The 24,222-nt window shown below is 38.2% G+C and overlaps 1 protein-coding gene across 1 annotated transcript in view; it reads right to left on the bottom strand.

Annotated features, from left to right (window-relative positions):
• Positions 1–12,915, bottom strand: part of IL6ST (interleukin 6 cytokine family signal transducer) — a 32,243-nt gene extending 19,328 nt beyond the window's left edge. The window contains exons 1-6 of the mRNA XM_021534318.3: positions 12,816–12,915; positions 5,871–5,951; positions 5,027–5,338; positions 3,097–3,229; positions 1,664–1,824; positions 1,188–1,339 (exon numbers count right to left, since the gene is read on the bottom strand). Of these exons, the coding sequence (XP_021389993.2) occupies positions 1,188–1,339; positions 1,664–1,824; positions 3,097–3,229; positions 5,027–5,338; positions 5,871–5,937 (825 nt within the window). The 5' untranslated portion in view covers positions 5,938–5,951; positions 12,816–12,915. The remainder of the gene's footprint in view (positions 1–1,187; positions 1,340–1,663; positions 1,825–3,096; positions 3,230–5,026; positions 5,339–5,870; positions 5,952–12,815) is intronic.
• Positions 12,916–24,222: the final 11,307 nt, after the last annotated feature.

Here is a 24,222-nt window from a genome sequence, read left to right as displayed (position 1 = left end):
CTGAGGGTAAAGAATTATCAAAATTGTCCAATTTTACCACAGCTAAGCAAGTTCAGCTCATTTAAAAACTACTATTTCGTTTGTTTTCATATATTAAAAGGACAAGACAAGTTAAAAGAGCTTGTTCTATCAGGACAATATATACACCATCTTGGAGTTGCAGACTAGACTGTACAGGCCAGTGCTTTTAAACATCATTAAAATATCAATACAGGTGACCTTAATAAATAGTTTCTGCATCTAAAGCCACATTAGTCACAAGGAGCTATGTTAGGCTACCTGCTCCAATAGAGTATTTTGGTAAAATCAAAAGCAGCCTTCCTTCCAAGAACTCACAGAACTGAGAAAACATTTGGACCTCTGCTGGAGTACTACTGCTCTGAGGGAAGGCTTAAAGTAAGGAAAAACTGAAGAGCTATTAAAATATGTCAGATTGATGCATAAAGATTGATTTATAAAGAAAAAAAACCCCACAGCTCTTGATAACAGGAACATATCATAGTACATTACAGGTAAGGCTGCCTTATTTCACTTTTCCTGTTCTTGACTGCCACACACTTGAGGCATGTATACAGGGCAAGAATCAAGGTGTGGCTTCGCCAGTGACAAATACAGGTAGATAAATCACTGGTCCTGCTACACTACTGCTGATCCAGGCCAGAATGCTACTGGACTTTTTGGCCACCTGGGCACACACTGGCTCATATTCAGCTGCCATCACCAGCACTGCCAGGTCCTCTTCCACTGGGCAGCTTTCAAGCCACTCTACCCCAGACTGTGGCTCTGCCTGGACCTTTTGTAGCCCAGCTGGAGGCTGAGTAAGTTCTAAAAAGCATTCCAGCATGATACAGTACTTATCCAATCTTTGAATGACATTTAGATCACTCATTTTGCACATGCATGGAAAAATGGGAATTCATTAATGTTCCATACATTGTGCAAAATTAAATTTAAAATAAACACTGCACTGTGACAGGGAGGACAGGAGGAAAGTCCATGAAGATATGAAAAGGTCACCATACTCAGACTGTGCCAAACAATACCTAGATGAACAGGCCAGATAAACTTCCTTGTGTGGCCATGTAAGACATAATGAAATGAAACTGAATACCCTGAAGTGCAACAGGGGGAACTCCAGTTTCACAGATGGCTGGAATACAGCAGAATCATGGCAAGGGTAGTATTACCTCCATCCAGTTTGTGTCACCAACAATTCTGTAGCGAATATTGAATTTCAGCATCATCACAGCATCCGAAATCCAATTCACCCAGCAAAGCTGCAGAACAGTAGGCAGTACTCCTGAGCTGACTGATACATTCTGTGGAGACAGTGGTTTAACTAAAAGAGAAGAAGTTAAAGTTAAGTCCACAGCTGTACTTTACCATGCCCTTAGGAACTATATTGCAGCACTACTATTAAAGTCTTTCAGGACCTGAAATGGCTGCTACTTTACACCATCTTCTGAATAAGACTACTCAACACAAACTTGCTATCTGAATTGTGCTATCTCTCACCCTCCCTACCTTTGCCCAGCACAGCTCAAGCTCTAGTCAACAACTCTTATATAGTGATTATGTTTATAGTGAGGAAACATTAATGTTCAGCAATACACACAGAAGCAGCAGTAATGTTCTATTAAAGCTTTAAGGGGCATATAGTTACCGATGTCAATGGGATCAACAACAAGAGGATCAGATTCAGCCTTCCCAAGTGCATTTGTTGCTTCCACCCAGATCTCCGTATTAACAAAGAACTGAATATCAGTAATGGTGCAAGAATTGTTTACATCTTTTGGTATACAGTCAGGAAAGATTTCTTCTGGCCTAAATAAAAAAGAAAAAACAAGATGCAAAGCAGTAAGTTTGGTTTCCTTTAGAGAATATTTTCAAGTACATCAGAGTGAGCAATCAGTTTATCTTGTATGTTTTCCCTCTGCCTTAATTTTGTAAGCAGAGGGAGGGGAAGAAAAAGAGGGAATGGCTTGTTCAACCACAAATGCATTATTGCATTGGAATTGAAACCAAAACAAAATCTTGTGACTTCCAGTCACGTATCTTCAAAAGCACAAGCTAGAGCACTGTAAATAAATTTGTATAAAAACCTGACTTGGCTTAAAAAAGAAAATAAGAACAAGAGCTGATATGATTAATCAAAAGCAATATGGCCAATAAGCAGAATGCATTAGAAAATGTAGTCAGTGCTACTTGCATACCTTTCAAGAGTACAGTGTTAGAGGAGCAATACAATTTCTGTTCACCATCTTCTGCTATACTAACACTACATAGTTCTGGGGGCATCAGGAAATTTGCAAAGCATTAACATTTTCTATCTATGCATACTTTCTACTACACCTGTTATCAAAACACTTCAGCAGAACAGAGCAGCTGGAAAGCTGTTGGCAATCATTCCTGTTTCCAGAGCAATGCAACAATTCTGTTCACTCCATTTTAAACTGAGAGGCCATCTCAAAAACTCCATTTTATGAGAGGCCATATAAAGAGTTTGGAAGGTAACTTAATTTGCTTTCACAGGAGAAATACTTTCCTGAAGCTTTCATGTTAAGATTAACTCAGAATAGTGTTTGTCCACAGTTCCTATGAAGTGCAGATAAATAACTTCACAAAACTCAGTCATTTTATGTTAGTTTCTCTACTTAGAATCATAGAATGATTTGGACTGAAACAGACCTTAAGTCACATATTTTGATCCTCCTGCAATAAGCAGAGATATCTGCTTGTGTAGAATGGGATAGAACTGTCAGCCCAGAAAAGTTAAGAGCTTGCGTACAGCCTCCTATTATTATGAGATGTATTGTACTTAAGCCACACTAATCATATATTTGAAGAATAGAAAAATATGAGATTACTGTTACTCCCAAAACAAGTTCAGCAATAAGACTTCACATCTGACTTAGAATTATTTAAATGCCAACTTTTTTAACTCTTCCCTTCCCCCTCATACCAGAAAGACAGTAAAGTTTCAGAAAACTGGACTTACATTAAGAACTCTCCCAAAGAATCAGGAATTTCAAGGACTGTTGGTTTAACAAAAATATTCTTCAGAATTATTTAGATATTCTGTAGAGCGTTACTTACCAGCTGTGTCTCAACCTGAACTGAGTATCCAGGAATGTATGCCTTCCAGGGTTCCAGGTACAATTCATAAAATATGTGAGTACCGATTCCTGATGCACAATGCAACTTAAGTTCTTGGGCTTCTCTGGAGCCACTGTACAGAAAGAGTTAGCAACAATTAGTCTATGCACACATTTCAATCCAGCAAGACTCCTTTTAAGTGTCCCACTAGAGTGATTTCTCTGAATATTAGAAGTATTTAATTAATTTTTCTCTAAAGGATGTGGCAAAAAGTGCTGGATACCATCCTGTAATCAAAGTAAAAAACCTTAAATAGCTGCTTTGACAAACAGTAGGCTGTATAAGGATTAAGTACCTGCTAGTAAGGAACAACAGACTTTTCATTCTGAGGCACAAAACCTTGTATTAACCATCTCTTGTCTAAATATATTTTAATTCACACAGAAGAAAAATCAATAGCCACTATTGAATTGACACATAGTGACTTTGCCAGTAACCTGAGCTCTGTAAGAAATTTGATAGGTCTGCTCTCCCTCAGCTGAGGTATGGAAGAAGCCTGAGCTGCAAACCCATCCACGAAAGCTTAGGGATCCTCACCCATGCACTGTAGTGTGTAAGGAACTTCTTCAGAATGCAGCAAAACTATTTTCTTTCCGTCTAAAACTCAAATTATACATATGAGTTTGTTTCTATATCCTATATTATCACTGTTTACAACAATATAATGTACTTCGAGAATTTTATTTGCTTGCAAGTAGAGTGCTAGTTTCAACAGAACAACCTTATGAACCTTATTGCTTTCTTCCTTAATGATTGTATTCTTCTTAAACCTGTTGCTAGTCTTATTAGTTTTCTTTAATTGACAGTACCAAAATACAATAGCTTTAAATAAAAAAGGATCTCAAGACTTGTAATATAAATTACAAATGCGGAATGTCATCTGTATTGTCATTACGTTTATAATCCTAGAGTAATTTTTCTGTCCTCACCTTTCCATGTATTTTACCTTTTTAAAATATTTATTTTATCTTTTCTGGTAGAATATTTACTCCTCAGAAATTGAAATGGAAAGCATGACTTTTTTGTGATAGCATTTTGTAAGTCATGCTAGAAGCATATAATTTTAAATTGTGAACTCAAGCAGGCCTTTTGCATGCAGATCATTCACAACTGCAGTACCGTTTGCCATCACTAGGAGACAACACAGTTCATCAGCCAGATCATATGATATTCAGGACACTACAAAACTTGGCCTATTAGCAGGACACCAACTAATTAAGAAGTAGCATTTATTCATGTGACTTTCTCAAGACAGTCTTGTCTAAAAGCACTTGGTCTGAACCACGCAAGTGCTATCATTCTAGAATAAATGAAGTTTATAAGTAGTTAAAAGTATTTTCTCTGGTATAGAGGTAAAGGAATTCAAATAGTATGTTCCATCCTTAAGGTAATTCAGGTTAGCTTTAGTGATACAGTTGGACTAATTGTTTCTCAGTCCATTAATGAAGAAAATATTATTTTCAAAATGTTAGTATGAAACCAGGACATGTCACCTAAAAGTATTTCCTACAACTCCTATACAGAATCAAGAAGTAAGGAAAAGTTAATTTCCTACTTCCTATTTTAGTTAAATCCACATCTTTATTCTGTATTCCACATCTTTAATCTGCAACTTTTTATTGTTCCATTTTTTCCTATTTCAACACTGAAATACTCCAGAGTATTTTCTACTTTTTAGAAAACTTTCTTCAGTGCATATTGAGCAGCTGTGGTGGCATGTAATTTGACAATATTATTACTCAACTATCCAGGAATTAAGGGAATAAAAATTAAGTGCCTAAAGATATGAACACTTTATTTTTTGCATTTTTCCATTTCTCAGAAGCAATTTTCTTAAGACCAGAATAAAACTTAAAAAAATGGTACTCACAGCCTACTGTAACCGTAATTCCATAAATGTTCTGTTCAATCTGCCCATCTGCTAAAATGTTGCATGTCAGAGGAGTAGCCAGTGAAGAAGTGTCATTGAATGTGACACTGGAAACTGTTCTGTTTATTTCACGATACTGTTCTTTAGGTACTAGTTTATTTTTAATCTTCCAGATAATCTGACTGGCATAGATATTGCCAAAGTCAAGACAACTCTCATTCAGAATGCATAATGCTGTGAAATTGGAACCAAGGGCCAGTACAGGTGACTCCGGGATGATGTGACCACATGACTGCACTAGTCCACCTGAAGCTAAAAAGGAAACAAATTTCACATTTATTAAGAACTACACAACATTCCCTAACCAGTACTGCTGATATATCACTAGTACAATGTTAAAAACACTACATGTGTCTAAGCAGCAAGTTAAGTAGTTACCTGACAATAATAAAACTGAAATGCATTAGTAGACCACAATGAAAATTTAAAGGCAAAAAACAACAATGTTCTTTAGTTTTGCAAAAGCATTTCACTAAGCTACGGAAGCTCTACTAATAAATAGAGGAACATAAGAGACAGGAGAGTTAAGGGGTGCACGTTTATATCTTTTGAAGGAGGAAGTTGTTATATTTGAGGTTACTCTTTTGATAAAAAGGTATTTTCTATTAATAAAGTTACCACAGAAAAGCTGTGGTGAACTAGCGTTAGAGGACTGTGTCTATCCTAACACACCTTACTTTCTGTCCCCATCCAACAAGTACCTAGACAAAAAGCAAGCAGGTGCTTCAAACATCCAATGTAACTAGTTCTATATCCTCTTGTATTTCAGACACAGAACTCTTACCATCAGGAGAACAAATATTCAACACCAGATAGAAGCCACAGGCCACCCAGTTCCACCTAGAGAACATGCTGCACAGAATTTCTGTAAAAAGAGAAAGATACATATTTTAAAATTTAAACTATTACGCTTTACTTTAGATCAACGTCAAAATCAGATTTGTATTGCATTTATTTTCCTGGAAGTGTATCTTCTCATGTTAGAATGGGAAAATTGTTTCCATTTTCCTCACTGCTAAAACAAAATCAAATGTTTACTTAAAAAAACTGAGGCTGTTTAAAGCTGATTTAATTACAAGTTTAAGACATGTATCAACTTTAGGTTTTCACTCTGTATATGAAAACAAACTTCACTGGTAGCTCTGCAGGAGGTTCAGTTAGAATATAGGGTGTAACAGTGTGGTTCAGGTTTTAAACTATAACCCTATTAATTTGATTATGGTTTCCATACTTATCTAACTTTCAAGGGCACTGATACAAAATCTTCAGTCAAGATTCAGAACAACTCACCACAAAACCACGTGTCTCTTTCACAAAAGTGACTTAAAATATACTCGAGAATTACAAAGCACAATGCTTCCAAATCAACAACTGCTGTCTACTATAGAAAAAGCACTAATTAATTCTTCAAAACTTTACAAGGGAGCTTGCAATTCCCAAGAAGCTGGAGTATATTATATAACACTGAATTTATTTCCGTATTGCAACAGAGCCCACTCATTCTCAAGTTTCGACATTTCTAGAAGACACTTTAGAGATACTGAAGCATACACACAATAGCTTCCACCCCCATTGTTATGAAGCCACTAAGTGTGTTCTGGTTTTCTCAGCTTACAGTTTTAAAGCAGCTCTAAACTACCAAAAGCAAGTGACCACTCTCTACTAAGCATATGAGCTATATTGCTTTTAGCTACATTTATGCATCTTTACAGGAACAAGTAGATTGGCTTAGTGAAATAAGGCATTTAGTTCACAAGCTGATTTCTAGAAGCAGACTTCATACTATTCTTACACCTAGAAAGTAAACATAGGCTCTTTAGGTTTACTGAGATTTGAGGTGAGATGGCCTACAGTAACATGTTTCTGAAGCTTTATTTTCCACTAACCTGACAGAACTTCTTTGGAAACTCAGTATTCTGAGCTTTACCCCATAAAAGGAAACTCGCTAAACATTTTACCAGAATTCCACAGTATTCCCTAGACAGGGAAGTTAATAAGCTACACTTACTATTATCAGAAGAAATTGCAATTTATGACAGCAAACATCCCTTTGCTTTGATTGCATGTAATTACTTCATAATAGTGACAGGCACAAGGTATTTCACATATATATATAAGTAAAACTAGACACACATTTAAGCATGGATCACCCCCAAGCCAGAACATCATTCCTTACACATCAACACAACTAAGCCATGTTTTCTTTACAAATCAAGATAAACAGTAATGTAAAGAAAATCTCTATTCACAGGAACAACTAAATGAAAGTAGATCTCAAACATTTATAGCAGTCTTTGTAGGGTTTGCCAACCTGAATGTCTTTCAGTTAGAACTAAAATAAAAGTGATCAGAATGACCCAGCAGTATCTTTATTTGCTTCTATACTTGTGAGCTCATTACTCAAAGCCCACCAAAATTTCCTATATAGAAACTTTATACTATAAACATTGCTGACTGAAAAACTTCACAAATATATTAACAAACATTTGTTTGTCACTGGAAGTTTGTTAGTTCATTTTTTGACTAAATAACAAGTTGTTTGTCATTAGACTGCAGCTACACGGCATTGAGAACCAAAAAGCTATAAATTTTTTCTATGTTCTACTTAAGTACTCCCACTGGGTTGGATAGAAGGGCCATTATACTGCTTTAAATGCAATGTATATTTGGATATTTATTACATGAGTACAGTAAAATAATTATATAAATTGATTCTTGCTTATTTTGGAAGTAAAAATAAGTTTTCTAATAAAACACGAATTTCTGCATTTTTTAAAAAAACTCAACTAGTTTAACAAATTTTTATAAATTTGTGTGGTAAATACAACCAAATTCTAAACAATATTCTCTTTTAGTTTAAATCACCAAATACAACCAGTGCATAGGGATTTACTTTAATGACCAGACTTTTGCTAACACTTACCAAAATACTGTTTGTTAACCAAAGCCTATTGAGCTCTAATATAGATAGACATTATGATCTGTTATTTCAAGCAAGGTTAATTTATATTATTTAATCAGAACAATTTGAGTTGCAGAAATATGAAATTCATCAGAAGCCCGAGAGCAACTACAAGCTAGGTGGAAAGAAGCAGCAGCTCTCTTGCTTCACTGCTAATTGCCAAAAGCTGCAAAACAGCAGAAGCACCTTCCACGCTGAAGGGGAAAAAAATGAAATAGATATAAAAAGGAAAGTTTTTAGTGTTGTTTAATTTCTCTCCCACTTGCCATCATGATTCATGAAATCTTAGAGTAATGGCAGGGTCACCTAAGGTATTACATCATTACAAAGTTAATAGTTTTCTTTTGGGTCATTATTTATTAAATTCAAACAATATTTCCACAAAACTATTCACTGATTTTCACACCAGCAGTTATAAAGTATGGCTCAGGTTATTAAAAACATACTGCAAAGCAACTGAAAAAATAAATAAAAAGCAATAACCAGCTTAATAAGTTAACAGTAATACATAATTATCACATTTTGTCCTAAAGTACGATTTTTTTTCCACTGGGAATTAAAATTAAATTACTATATTTTCATATAAATGCCATTTCTATATTAAACTGTCCTCCAGACTTGAAAAACAACATTTCAGTTGTTCCAAGCTGATTCATTCACATGTAAGAGACTGAAGTTCAAATCTCTATTACTTTGCACTTTGGAAAGTTTAGCAATTGTTTTGAGGGAGCAGATAAGCCCTCCACAAATCATACCACTCAATTCCACTGCAGTCAGCTGCTGAAAGGCAAGAGAATGGAGCTTCATGCTCCATCACCTGCAAAAAAGAGTTAAGTGTAAAGCCACCCACCTCCAGTATGGGAACGAAGCAGTTGAAATAATTGTGTCAAAGCCATGTCACAATTCAGCATCTATCTCCTTTAGGCTATTCTGATGTATGTTCTTTATCCCCACCCCCGATCAATGCTGTTTGAAGAAGACTGAAACAACACACCTCTAGACCCACAATCTCTTCTAATGTGTGCTATTTTTAAAAGCATTAGTGTCTCTGGCTTTTACAAGACTGATTCTTAATTGTTGTTTTTCCCTTAGTTCTAGGGGAAGCATCCAGAATTATACTAGACACTTCCATCCATCCTGCCTACATGAAAACCATGAAGGAAGAGAAAAACCCAAAATAAATGGTGGGACTTAAAACTAACAAAACAAGGAGCCATACTTCATATCAGAATGAGGAAAATATTTCTATGCAAACTGATGTTTTCTTATCTGACTGTGCAAAAATGCTCAGGCGAAGACAATGCAGAAACTCTGCATATAAGCTACACCAAACCTTAAAAGATAGTGCCATAATTCAACAGTAATGCTAAACACTAATTGTTCACCATTCACAATTTTAAGTCAGACCAAGCTGTTAGTCTAGACAACAGAAAACTCAATTTCTTTCAGTTACTATGCACAGCTTAACCCAAGTTTTATGTTCTACTGATTGGTACAGTGTATATATACATATATCTATGTATGTATCTAAGATGAAAGCTGAACCCAATGCTGAATGAACACTCAAAGAGCTGGTCAGTTCAGATTCTTTCTATTAAAAAAACAAACAAAACTTCTGGGGAATTGCAAAGAGGCAAACTAACATTTTATACTATGCAGTTGTTGTGGATCACTAAGTGAAGAGGCAAGGGAGACAGAAACTGACTTTAGAAGTCTGCCAGGTTGTTCTCATGGTTTAGTGGCAAAAGATCACTACTGAGTAAAACCAACATGGTCAATTTAGAATGCTGCTGGTAACAGTCCTTAACTCACAGAAAAGAATTACATTGAAGAGGAAAAATACTGTTAAAATGCTCTGATTATTTCGGTGAAGACAGACTTCAAACGCATGCCATGAGATCATCCCATTTTATCTCCAAATCAAATGGGATTTCTATTATTCTTCACATCCTGAAGCCATTTTGAAAGTATAAGCCTTTATACCTGATCCATAAATTGATGCTTCATGTAGTGTCCCTGAAAAGCTAATAACCCTAAAATCAAACCTTATTTGTACAAAGTAGCAAGTATTGAGTTTTAAGATAAACCTGTCACCAATAGCTTGTGAAAAAGTATCAGGCTTTCACACAAAACAAATACTTGTTCTGAGCAAGAGAGATATCTTAAAAATTAATCTTATTTCACAAATCTTGAGATCTGCCCCAAAATGAACACAGGAATATGTCATTATATAATGGGTTATCTCTCCATTTCAGAGAAGTCTCAGTTCCTGTCCAAGTGACCTACAAATCACAATGCCAGTTTAAGAAACTATAGCTAAAATAACATACAGTTGCCAGCAAAGCCAGCTTGGAAGTCAGGAAGTATAGATAACACCACAACCACCACAGGAAGGTGTTCAGTCTATTAAGGCTCATTATCACATCAATCACAAGAGACCAAAGGTTGTGGGAAAATGGATTTCCAGAAATTCCTCAGAAGAAACTGAAGACGTATATTTACAGCTTCAAGAAGTAATCTGTCACTAGGAATCCACATATCTCAGGCAGACAAAACCAGGGATGCTTCACGAAGCAGCTGCTGCTTGAGGTTTTATAACAAGCCAGACTGTACTTAAAACCACCTAAAAGCCGTAACTATCCTCAAGGAATTTTGATTACCCAAACCGTAACTTCTTTCTAATTAAGTGTATTTAATCTCTAAGCTTCCTTCCTTCCTCCAAGCTTACTTCCTTCTTGGAAATATTTATGAGACTCAAAAAACACCAGACACCTCTAAGAGAAGCACTTGAAAATATTATTCAATGTTATATGAACAGAAATACATTTTTTTAAAATATTTGTGTACAAATGACATCCATATCCCTTTCACCATCTAAGCACTTAACTTCTCTACTGTACTTATCCCTCTGCCTCTAGAAGGAGGCTTATCCTTGCACTTTTAGTAGAGCCATCAGAACAAAAAGTGAAAAAAAGCAAACCAAAACAGGTACAAAGTTTAAAATTACTGAAATACCTAATTAGAGGCACAAAATATTTGCCTGCCATAATTGAGCTCTTTCTGGTATCTCCTTAAAACTGTAAATAACTTTTTCTGGAATACTTCAGAATTTTCTCAAAGCTAGCAAGTAATTTTGGTTCAAAAATCAAATTAATTTATACAAAGTAATGTCTTAGCATTCAGTGTTCTCATTTTGAAATCGAACCTTCCAGACTGATCACAAGCAGAGCTACTTCTCTAATCTAGACAGTTCTTACTAGCACAAGAATAATTGCTTAAAAAATAGCCAAAAAGGTTATTTAATTTCATATAACTGTGCTAATACTAATCCTCCAGACAAGCAGCATGGGAATAGTATCTCCATTTGGTGTACTCACTTACAGATGTGTATCTCTATCTTTCTCCTCAACCAGAAATATTTATCTATTGACTTTACTTGAAGCACAAGATTTCCAGACAAATAAACAACATCCAAATAATTACTTTGAATGCTCAACTTCTAGGAAGCAATCTCAAATTTTCATCATTCACACTTAAATCCTTCTTTTGCTACACCAACATATAGATAAATCTGTTCAGAAGTTACATGCTTTGAACAGTACATGCCTCTGAAAGTAACAGCACATGCCAAGCACAATGTTATATTTCTATAGAAAAGAGGTTGTAAGAAAAAAGACCTCAACTCCCAATAGTATCCAACTTCTTGGGAAGGTTGTGGATTCCCTTTCCCCCTTTGCCCCTCAGTGACAGAACAGATCAATAACGACAGAACTATAATCCCAGACACGGTTCTACTACCTGATGTGTAGAACTATTTCTTCAGAATGCCTCAGCAGTAACAAACAGCCACCAGCTGGCAAACCCCTAGTCAGCCTAAAACAAGCATGAAAACTGAGACTGGGAATTATTCCCCTCAATCCTGCCAAAACACTTGGCAGTCTGCTTTCCTTTGTGCCTCAGTTTCATCATCCGAGAGATGAAAATAACGATGCCGATTTTTTTAAAGGAAAGCATCAGAGCCCCACTACAGGGGATGACTGGCGCTCAGGACCACATGGGAAGTAACCAGACGGCCACGATACCCACTCTTCCCTGATTCCTCAGAGAATCCGCTCCAGCACTTGTACCAGCAATTAGACAAAGCGTGTTTATCTTTCAGGGCAGCAGTTTTCTACCATCGACACGCAATAAGAGCAGACCACTTGAGGCGACGGCAACAAAACGCAAATCTCTTCATCAAGGAAATGCGTGTCGGTGGCACATCCACGCTTGTGTGACAATCGAAAAAGCCGAAAGACGCGAGTCCCGCGAGGGTCGCGACACCTTTGCTAACTCGGAGGCCGGCACTCACCACCGCCGCTCTGGAAGAGGCAGATAACCTTCAGCCTGACCGTCCGCACCACGCCGGGGGCAGGGCTGCGGCCGGGCCCGGCGGAGCGCCCCGCGGGCGGCTCGGCTCCCCAGGCCCCCGGGCCAGGCCGTGCTGCGCTCTGAGCGTCACCGCCGAGCAGCTCCGCCGGCGCCGGCGAGCGGAGGCTGGACGAGACCAGACCAGACACCGCCGCGGGGCACGGCGGGCGATGGCCCGGGAACCGAGTGGCGCAAGACTGCTGTGCGCCGCGGCCCGTCTCCCGGGCAGCCCTGAACGAACGCCCCGGTGCCCCCGCCCGCGGCGCACGGCCCGGAGAGGAAGGACGCCGCTCAGGGAGCGGACGCCGGGGCGGCGGAAAGGAGAGGAAGGGGAGCCCCGCACACCTCAGCTCTTACCCGGCAGCGCCGCCGCCCGCGCTCCGCCGCCCCCGCCCCTAAATAGCGGCACAGCCGCCGCACGCCATCGCGCCGCCGTCCCGCACGCGCGGCCCCGCGCCCGGTCACGCTCCCGCCCCGCCCCAGCCCCCGCGCGCCCTTCCCTCCTCCTCTACCCACGCCGCCATTGGCCCGCGGTGCCGGTGACGTCATCGCAGGGGCGGGGCTGAGGGAGGGGCGGGGCTTCCCGTAACGCGGCGGCCGGTGCCAGGATCCCGGGGCGCGGGGGCGGCTCGGGGCGGCAGCGGCGGCGGGGCTCCTCTCCCGCACCGCGCCGCTCCGTCCCGTCCCGTCCGCCCTCTGTGCCCCAGGCCCCGCAGGGTTCTCTCGTCAAGGTGTGCTCTAGCTCTGGGCGGCAGCCGCGGGACGCCCGGCTGAGGCCGGCCGGCCCCTACCCGGGCCGGGCCTCTGGAAGCTTCTCCCGGCCCTCAGCGGCCGGGCCTGCGCGAGCGGCGCGGCGGGGGTGTTGTCCTGAGCAGGCCTGAGGAGCCAGCGGCCTTCCCGGCGTTTCGCAAGACTCCCTTGGGAGTACGGGCGGCTGGAGAATGCTCTGTCAACAGCTGCGGTGCGAGCAAAGCGCTGCGATCCAGAGCAGTCTCGATGTTTCAGTCCCTGAAAATCGGTCAGGAGTCCAGTCCCTGAAAAAGGTGTTTGTGGAAGGCTAGGTTGCTAAGGAATAGTCCTTAGTATAGATCGTTAATACAATCATGACCCACCTTATCCTCGGACATTTCTTTGTTCAGCAACTGAAAAATTACTTTCATAAATCAGACAGAATAATATGCTCTAGAATGCTTTCTTCATTCCAGATTAATTTTTTTTCCCCCAGTTCATGAGTAAGAAACAACACATTTCAGTGCCACACCACAACCTTGGTGCTAGGAGTGTCAAAGAAGGCCCTTCCTAGTGAGGAAAGTACCAGGCATAACTGATGCATGCCTGTGTTTCTTCCTGCCTTATGCTTTAGGGTTTTGCCCCTTTAGTTCTTAAATCGTATTTGGGCTCAAGTAGGGTAAGAGGTATATTACAGTACTAATAACATCTTTAGATGAGTGGGCAGATTGGCTAGATAAAAAAGCCATCTTGTTCAATACCCCGTTTCAGGTACTGGCATGAGCTGCTAATAAGACAAGATTTGGAACTTTGGAAAAAGATAGTGGAACACAGTCTATTTCTCATGGATTTAGTACTAGTCTGTGATTATACTTGGTGTACTGTTTCAGATGGCTTAATATCCAACAAAAACGTTGCTAATTCTGAAAATGCTGTATTTTTTTTATGTAACAGAGTAAAGCTGGATGGACACTTAAATAGTCATTTAGTAGCTTTGCTTTCCTAACAACAATGTTGTCTGTACTTACATAATGTCTGATAGCTATTTATCTAGGCTGCAGATTAAATTAATTACTTTATGTCCTTGCTTGCAGCTGATGCTGTCTAGTAACTTTAGATACTGTAGATACTGCTGTTTTCTCCCATTGGTGGTCTCTGCACTCTAATAGACTCAGTCCTTTCCATTTCCCCCTACAGGACCTTTGGTGTTCAAACCCTTTCTAAAGTGTTCAAATACCTTTCTAAGATATCAGGACAAATGGCATCTGCAGAATAAATTTCACAGTTTATTCAGTACAACAAAACCATTACAGCTGGTCACTTTTGCTTTCTCACTAGGTAATGGTTAGTATGTTTGTGTTTACATTGATTCTGGGTTACAGTTTGAGACTCTACAAGTACAGTTTGATTATATAATTGGTAAATTTCAGTGTATATGATATCCCTGCTTCAGCATCCTCAAAAAGTTGGTGTTGGGTGACAAAACTTTAAATGGAACCAGGCTCTAGGTAGAAGGACTGAAAAAGTAATGGCTTTTCTCTTGTTTTAGCATGTCTTCTGTCTCTTGTAAGATTACTTGAGTTCTGCTGCTAAATACTCATTCCAGAAGTAGTCTCTTCACTCTTCTCCCTCCCCCAGCCAATAGAAAGCCTCTTATGACATTCTTATTCTGAAATCCTATAGCCTGAAGCGATTCCTGGTATATTGCCAGAACTTGTAGAGCAACCTTCCATCTCCTTTCAAAACCAGTCCTGTGACAGGCTTCACTTACATATGACATGCATTGTAACTCTTCAAATAAGCAAGAGATTGTGTATTTCACAGACTTTCTATGGACTCAGTGTAAAACTATGTACACATATCTGAAGTTGTTTCAAAAACTGAAATTTTTTGTTTGCAACATTAATTCATTTTTCTGTATTGGCACAAAGTACCATTTATTCATTAGCAATTTAGTTGCCAAAAATCTGATTGTTCTTAGAGACCAGCCACTTTCTGGTACAAGCAGGTAAAATTACAACTGCCACTGGATAGAATCAGGACATTTGGGATCCCTAGTAAAGAAGAGAATTAAGCCATTCAAGCATGTTGTGGAGTGCCTTTTCTGCACATGGATGATTTCCTGGAATGAATCTTTAGTTTGATTTACTGCCTCACAGTCTTCCCTACTGTTATATGGCTTTATACTCTACTGTGTGTACAGTAGAGTACTGGTATATAGGTAATAAAACCACCAGTTATTTAAACTTTCAAGTACTGAGAGAAATGAAAAATTCTGACCACATTTTAAAAATGTTCCTGACAGCTAGAATTTTAACCTGCGCATAGAAGAAAACATTATATGAAATGTTTATTTTATATATTTAATTGAATGTTTGGTCATATATTCCATAAACAGACGAGGCAAGAATAAAAGAAAGCTAGTTGTCAGGAATTAGAAGGTCTTTGATATCAACTACCCTGTGCTTATTCACACTGCAATTTATATTCCAACATAGTGTTCACATCAGAGCTGTATAGGATATTTCCAAGCTGTCAGGATACAGAGTTAAGATACCAGTTGATGTTTGCCTTTACATCCTCTGCTTTCTCGGTCCCAGAAAGAAGGAGATAGCCTGGAAGTGTAGAGATGAGCACTGATTTGAAAAACATGTAGTGTTGATAAAGGTTGATAGCTGTTCAACCGTGGGAGCAGAGATATTTTTGGAGAAGCTGTTAGAGATTGCTGAGGAACCAACTTGTACCACACTATGGATATTTTCACTGGTTTTGTAACAAGTTGTGAAAAAAACTTGCAGTCTACATAATCTACTGAATGTTACAATAGGTGAGCCACAGAGAGGAAGAATCTTTCTGGAATCATTATCTTGGTATAAGGACATGAAGCATCCTATAGATGCCTCAGGGGTGTGAAAAAATTCCTTGCTCTGATTACACATGGGGTTTTTTTGGTAATGTGTCACTCTCAGAACAGGCACGTTGGGAAAGATTCTCACAGTAAGGGAGAAGCTGAACAACAACACCCTTTAACGGCAATCTTCTGAGCCATGCCAAGACATTTTCTGTGAGATGGGTGAATCATTATATAGAACTGTTTGCCTGGGAGGTTCAGTAAAACATTCAAACCTCTTGCCAAAGTGATAATGTGTCAGCTTGTATAATTTCTAAGCTTGAACTTAGAATCTCCAATGTCTGATATTCTTTACCATGAAGAAGAGTCACTTTATTTTTTCTCTTTTTGGCCTGAGTGGTCAGAAGAGTAGCAGACTGTTGCATTGAACCCACATTCTTGTAGGTCAAAAAGTCATGGTGAAGTCCTCTGAACAGGTAGGGAGGAGAGAGCAGCAAGGAAAAAAATGGCTGATGTAACTTTTGGAAATTATTTAGTGACAGTTACAGTACTTTATAGTCTTTTAACTTACAGTCTTTTAACTTACCAAACTTGAGTAGCTCAGTGGCAGCAAAATATGGACTTCATAATTGAACTTCATAATTACTTTCTTTTGAAGGTGATGAGAGCATATTGCTTTTTTTTTGAGAGCATGTAGGTGTTTGCAACTTGTGTGACAAGCTAGTAAAGTTCACTGAGCCACTCACTCAGAGGTACTCACTTTGGCAACTTCATATGTACAATGGGGTGAATGATGCATATTGCAACAGGACTGACCTCATTCCTTACCATTGCTATGCCCAGTGAAAAGGCATAAGCCTGAAACCATAAAACTCTGAACTAGACCGTGCAAAATTCAGCCAGGGTCTGTAGAGCTTAATCAGGACTGCAGAACTTCAGGAGAATCTTACGATCATTGGAAGAAGCTAGGAATGGGAATAGCTGACTCCTCCACATATGATATGCTTGATAGGAAAGCTTTGGATTGCTGAAGAGGGCCTCACCTAATTCCTTCCTTCTGATTCTCAAGAATAAGAGTGGAAACACCATGAAGTTGCAGACAGGCATATAGAATAGAAAAGAGTTATAGCCCACTTTAAATTAATGGCACATCTAATGGAGGAGTGTGCCTAGCAATCTAGTTTTTTTGTGGTGGAAATTACAGAGCTAATGACATTTTAGACCTAAACTGGAAGCTTTGACTGATGGAACCTTTTGCTAGGGGGTGTTTTTTTATGGAAAGATAGTGCGTAGGATAATGAGAAGAAAGTGGTCTAGTCTTCACTGGAGGAACATGACCAAAGGTGAGATCAGAAAAAGGAAAATAAATATTAAAGATAAAAATACTGTAAAGGATTAAATTGATCAAACATGGAAAATGGTTAAGTCAGAACAAGCAATGCAGTTCACTGAGAAGAAATGCTCGTTCAGAGCTAAGGTGAGGTGAAGGTGTTATGCTGCAGTCTCTTAGACCACATGGAAGAGCTGCCCATGAATTTAGTATGCTTTTGGCAGCTGCTGGAGCTAAAATGCCTTTGGAATAATTCTGCACACACAGACCAGAATGTGGATATATTCTTAAGGCAGAACTGTTGAGCAGTGAGTAAGAAGACCCAATTATGAGTAGCAGAAGATAATTAGGAAGAAAATGACATCTCAGATTGACTGGAATTATGTTTTCTTCTTGGCCACAAAGGCTTTCATGAGCAGTTTACCAATAAAAAATATGCCAGAAAATGTAAGTCAGTATTTTTTTGTCAAAGTAATGAACTATGTGCACAAACTAAAGTTATATGTGAAGAACAGCTGTGCTGGACCTAATTATTTGGGCTGAGAAAAGGCATGCTAGCAATAGAAAAAGGCATTCAGAAACCAAGGCTTGTTGTTCAGTCTGCTCTGTTATGGGAAGCCAGCCTGTCTCATATCAATGTAATTGTGGATTCCTTTCTGATGTCGACCTCTTAAAAACACACGCGTGACACTCCTGTCGTTTCCAGTAAGTGAGGGAATAGTTCTAGTCAGGCAGATTAGCACTGGCCATAGTTATCCAGGTCTTCCCTTGAGTGTTGGGCAGGCTGTAACAAGGTTCTAGTTGGTCCAGGACAGCACCATGGACGTGCATTTTCAGGTTGTATGATGACTGGCATACAAGGTGTAGAATCACAAACAGAGCTTGTGTTCTTTGTCCTCAACTGCAGAGTGTAGCAGGCACAGCATAGGCGTGCCTAAATCTGTGCAACACACTGTGGTTACTCCATTTAGCCTTAGCCTCTCCAGACTAAGGCTAAAACTTGTCTATATGAGAGCTGGTCTTAGTAGAATGACTCTAAACACCAAGAGTGTGTGTGACTTAAGCTGTGGTTGGAAATGTTTGCTTTCTGATACTACAGCTTCTGACTTCTCAGTAAAGGAGCGCAGAGACATATTTAAGAAACAGTATGTATGTAGTTTATAGAGGGGAAATATGCTACAGGCAAGCTACTGACAAGTTCTTTTTGTGTTTTTCCATGCTATAGTGTTTTGCACTATACCACTGAAATCAATACAGTGAGATACCACTTGTTTACCAGAAAAAGACCTATCAGCAGTAATAGATATGTAATTGTCTTGAAATGACACATTTTTAAAAAGAGGCCTTGACAGTATTATGCTTCAAGTTTTCTACTTGAACTGTTAGAAAACACAAAAGGCTAGAGCCTGTTGCTACAAGTAAAGACTCTGGAATTCACACGGAAGCACATTCTCATCACTAACACTGAAGATAAGTTAGTGTTAAGATAATCCCTCACTGACGGCTGCCTTATTGTTAAATTGGCTAATACTATTCAGAGCAATGCAGACATGGTGAAATATATTCAGTCCTGAGTACTTTACTGATAATGTCACCAAAATGAATGCTTTGTGAGAAAGAGTGACGACTTTGTGTGATGAAGAATGAAGACCTCAGAATAAGAAAAATTGAAAAAGCAGCAACAAAATTAAACATACCAGGTATATTTGTGTGTAAACAAATGACTAAGAGATGCAGAAAGTCATATAGGATTTTTTACATTAAATTGTAATCAACAGAACAAAAGAGAACAAAGGAGAGTATTGGCTTTTGGTAATAATTTCTAGTTGCTGTGACAATATACTGTATATATATGTATATATATATATATATATATATATATATATATATATATATATATATCTTCCATCAGCAACAAGACTAAATAATTAATATCTGGAGTGGAAAAGTACCTGGGAAACTTATGCATTCACTAAAATAGTCAAAGAAATAGTAATGATTGTATTAGCCAATTCATGTGGTGACTTCATTTATGGTACAAAGAGACAGGTAAAAATCTTTGCCCGTCACTGCCTTTGAGGATCTACTTTGTATTTTACATTTCTGGTCTTACTGATCTATCTTCTCTTCTTCCACTACCCTACCACTTATTTACCATTCTTTACCATTTGTAAAGAGCTTTTCCTTTCTTTTATCTCCTCTTGCTCTTTTTGTCCTTTGCCATTGCCAAATTCACATTTATGTATTTTCCTGTTTCCTGTTATTTCTGCTCCCTTTAGCAGAATGCCTATTGTATTTACAAGTTTTCCAGCATAAGTGTGTCAAAATAGTTAATTTTAAGAATTATTTTAGGAGAAAGCTAATTACCTAAAAATAATTTTGTCCTCAATTTATATTATCACTCAGCTATGTAACAAATCAAATTCTTCTAAAAATCCAAAGTGACAGAGTTCCCTTACCAACATGGTATAGCAAGTGCTTTGTAGTCAGAATTTAGCAAACAAAAGTGATGGTGGTTGTGCATAATCAAGCCCAGTTTGTCAGTATTGAAACTCTTCCATAGTGCCAATAGCACTGAAAGCTTGCTTTAAGAGATAATCCAGAGACATATGAATCCTAGTCTGAGAGCATCTCTTTCACTAATCTGTGAACCATTTATTTTAGAGCCAAGGCCCCAATGTAGGAATTGTCATTGTTACTTGAAATTCTGTTATAAATATTTGTAATCAAACTTTAACTTCCAAGAACAGATCTTGGTATGTTTTGTGATTTCTTTCTGTTTTGTTCTCTCACTCGTATTTCCCAGACTGGTGTAGGAGTACATTGTCTTGCTGATGTATAAATGTATGGAAGAAAAATGTAGATCTTCCCCAGAATCAGAGATCCTAAAAGATAAATGAAATGGCAGAAAAATGTTAGTGGTAAGAGATGTAACATACACACCAAACTATTTGCATAAACATAGATTAGTGCTCCCTCATTCCTTACTTTGTCATTGTCTAGTAATTTATTTTTTACTTTCCTGTCCCTTTCCTTATGCCTTTCCTTTATTCTGTTATTGGAGCCACTTGTCATTCATTCTGTAAGGGTTTTCTTAAATTTATTTTGTCTACAGTTAATTAAGCAGTGGGAGAATCCTCTTGAAGAGTTTGACATTCTCAAGATCAGGTTCAAGTTACATCATCATCAGTATATCCTGACATATGTCAGTGTCTTTTTAAAATAGATCCCTTATGAAACTGCTTGCTAATATTTCCTCCAAAGGAAATATTATAGTTCATTACATATTATGTGAATTTAATTATATGACTGTCCGTGACAATCAATATCAACTAAAATAATAACTCATTCACCAATCAGAAGAGGCATTAAAATTTTTACTATCAGGATAATTTGTATGCAGTCCTTAATCATGTGAATAAGTATATTTCAGAAATGCTTAAAAATTCATATATCACTCATTATTGCCTGATAAGCTTGATTCAACAGGAATCATTAATAAATTAGTTCTAATGCATTAAATATGATGAAAATTTCTCAGATTATGTTGATATTCTCCTCCAAGCTTCTTCTGGTCATCTTCATAAAGTAAATTGTATGTAACATGTTGGTATAGAAAATATATGTAGGTTCTTCTAAATGAAATTTTTGAAAAACTGTAGTGTGGAATTGGATCATCTCATGTTTGGATGTGAGTGCACTGTTCCCCCATAAGCTGATAAGTATGTAATACTAGCTTTGAGAGAAGGGTAGAACCAGAGAACCTGCAGAGTTTTCTTTCTGAATTATTTACTAAATTATTTTACTGTTCTATGGAAATCAATAACTTATCACTAAAGATTGGGCTATTAGCCCATATACTGTCCAATGTATTTGCTACTTACAGAATTACTGAAATATATTAACATGTCTTCTTAATTTTTTTAATGTGACATTTATGCATACCTTATTACAAGCTTAAATGTGCATCACTAATAACATACCTACTTTATACAGACTTAGCTGACCAGTAATGCCTGGAAATATAGCAATACATTCACAATAACGAACCATCTCCTTTGGAGTGATTTCATGTTTAGTGTAAAGAGGTATTCCATATGTAATTTTGAAATTTTTGGAAAAAACCTACTCTGTAAGAGCCTTTGTGTTACTCTTCTTAGTTCTGGGAAAGCTTTTCAAATGTTGCCTAAGCCAGGGTCTAAAGTTGCTTTGCAAATTGTTGGCAGCCCAGGGTTTTGTAGAACACTTGATGTTCTCAGGAATGACCTAGTAGTTTCCTGATCTCCTACAGTGTTGTAAGTGTCAGGCTGTCCTTTTCCTGCCTTATCTTCTTTAAATCTTGTTCTACTACCTTTTTTTCCCCTGACTTTTTCCTCTGAATTTATATAGTGTTGTCCAGGGCATGTCTCACCATCCAGAGGAAAATTTGGTTAGATAGATTGGTATCACAGCCTATGATTGGGGGGATCCCTTGCTACTGACAGAAGTACTAGGAGCAGATACAGACTGGGAGAAAAGGAAGCTGTGAATAACAAGGTGCTATTCCCAGTGGCTGAGTTAGGAATTTATGGTGCCTGTGTTCAGCAGTGGTGAGGCCACACCTCAAGTCCTGTGTCCAGTTCTGGGCTCCTTGCTGCAAGAAAAACATTGAGGTGCTGGAGTGAGTCCAGAGAAGGGCAATGGAGCTGGGGCAGGGTCTGGAGCACAAATCTGTTAGGAGCAGCTGAGGGAGCTGGGGGTGTTTTTCCTGGAGAAAAGGAGGCTCAGAGGTGACTTTATCACTTTCTACAACTGCATGAAAGGAGCCTGTGGCCAGTTGGAGGTTAGCCTCTTCTCCCAAGCATGCAGTGAGAAGACTTGCCCCAAGCTGTGCCAAGGTTGGTTCAGACTGGACAGCAGGACGATGTTTTTCATGGAAAGGGTTATTAAATATTGGGATGACTGTTGAGGGAGATGGTGGAGTCACCATTCCTGGAGGTGTTCAAGAAATGACTGGAAATGGCACTTAGTGCTCGTGACACTTAGTGGTGATTAGTCAAAGATTTGTTGGACTTGATGATCTTAGAGGTATTTTCCAATCTAAATGCTTTTCTGTGATTATGTGAAACTAGTACCTCACATACAGATGAGCTATTGATGGTATGGTGGTGGGATCTTGTCCCCTGGGAAGCAGCAGTTCCTGGCTCCTGCTGAGTTCCTTCCAGCAAGTTCAACCACTGAGTTAGAAAAGAAAAACACAATCTGACATATAATCCTTGACAGATTGCTGACCCTTGTATCTGAGGGATGAGAGGAAACTATTATCTGTGTTCACACAATTCTTTTCTCTGTAAGCAGCAATTCTTTGTCCTCAGCCTTAAGAAAAAAAGTCTGAGTTGAAGACAGAAAGTTCAGTCTCATTTCTCTGTTTTAAGAAGTCCCTTTTGCAGATGATTGAATTCAGCCATGTCTGGAGTGAATGTAACAATTGTTTAAAAATACGAAGTTTTAAATTATATCCAGCTGACTCTGGAAAGGAATTTTGCAGGCAGGAAAAAGTTAATTATTCAAAGCTGGATCCAGATCAGAATTAGGTTTATTGATTCACACACTGTAAACTTGATAGCTCTAATGTGGTAACTGACATACTTTTTAAAAATAATTTGTGAGCATGTGCAATGCTGTAAGAAGGTGTTTTCCCAGCCAGCTCAAGAAACAAATTTTTACCTGTTCATTATTCAATTACAATTTTCTCAAGAAAAGGAATATAAGCTAACATAATATTCCAATATTTATTGAAAAAAAATTTAAGTAGAAGCTTTTCAGGAAGCAGTTTAGAATTCTTTGGTTTTGCTTTTTCCCCCTCAAAATGGTCAGGGTCAACATGACCAGTATGTTACCAGTATTCTCATTTGTAGTAATGTGATGTTATCTTGATGATCTGATGGTTCTGAAGAATCACAGTTAGATTTTTGTCATATTAAGGGCTGGCAGATTTGGTTCCTGAACCATGAAGTGAAGCTTGCTAATGAAAATCTAGACCAGCAAAACTAATGAATGTTTTTTTAGTGCCCCTGTAGACAACGATGTTCTCTGAGGATTTAAATCTTCAGCCATTATTAGAAAAGTTAAACATAAGTATGATTTTATATTAATCCTAATTCTTATTTTTAAAATATAAATAGGTGTTTGCTGTTGAGTTCAGTAACAGCTGGTGTGGACTTCCTTGTTGAATTCTGCAAAATTCAGCTGACCTCTGCTAATCACTCTTATTTATGTAGAGCATGAAGTATCAGTACCATGAATGAGCAAAGATTTTCAAGAAAATACTCAAGAGAATGAATTTTCTTAAGAGTTTGTCATAAGAATTATCTTATTTAATTTCAAACTTCAAATCTGACTTAATACACAAGTTAAAAAAATTTAGAGGTTATAACTCATACTTAGGGTGATGTTAGTATTGACTTCTAAAATAACTTTAGGGAGGATGAAATTCAGACTTACAAAAGAATGGAAATAAATCTGTCACTGTGCTCTTAAGAAAAGTTGGTACTCAGAAATCAATAAGAAGAAAATACCAATTTTTAGTTAAAACAGGCAAGACATTTTGAGTTACTTACAGAAAAAAAAAAGGATCATTGTGGAAGTACCTTGAACTATTCAGAAACTTTATTAAATATTGGTACCAAATTAAAAGCAAAGTTATTTCAAGACACAGTGGTATTGTTTTTTTCCTTTTCATGTGTTATGATTAACTAAGGAGGAAAGGTTTTCTAGGGTACATATAGCCAATATTAGGTAAAAGAGTCTTTACTTCAGCAGGAATCTTCTTAACCTGTACAAACTTGATATTGTCAATGCAGTATATCTTGCTG

Source organism: Lonchura striata, chromosome Z, assembly GCF_046129695.1.
Source record: "Lonchura striata isolate bLonStr1 chromosome Z, bLonStr1.mat, whole genome shotgun sequence".
NCBI classification, from domain to species: Eukaryota; Metazoa; Chordata; class Aves; order Passeriformes; family Estrildidae; genus Lonchura; species Lonchura striata.
The sequence above is the reverse complement of the archived record's forward strand: the minus strand, read 5'-3'. Positions and strand labels throughout refer to the sequence as shown.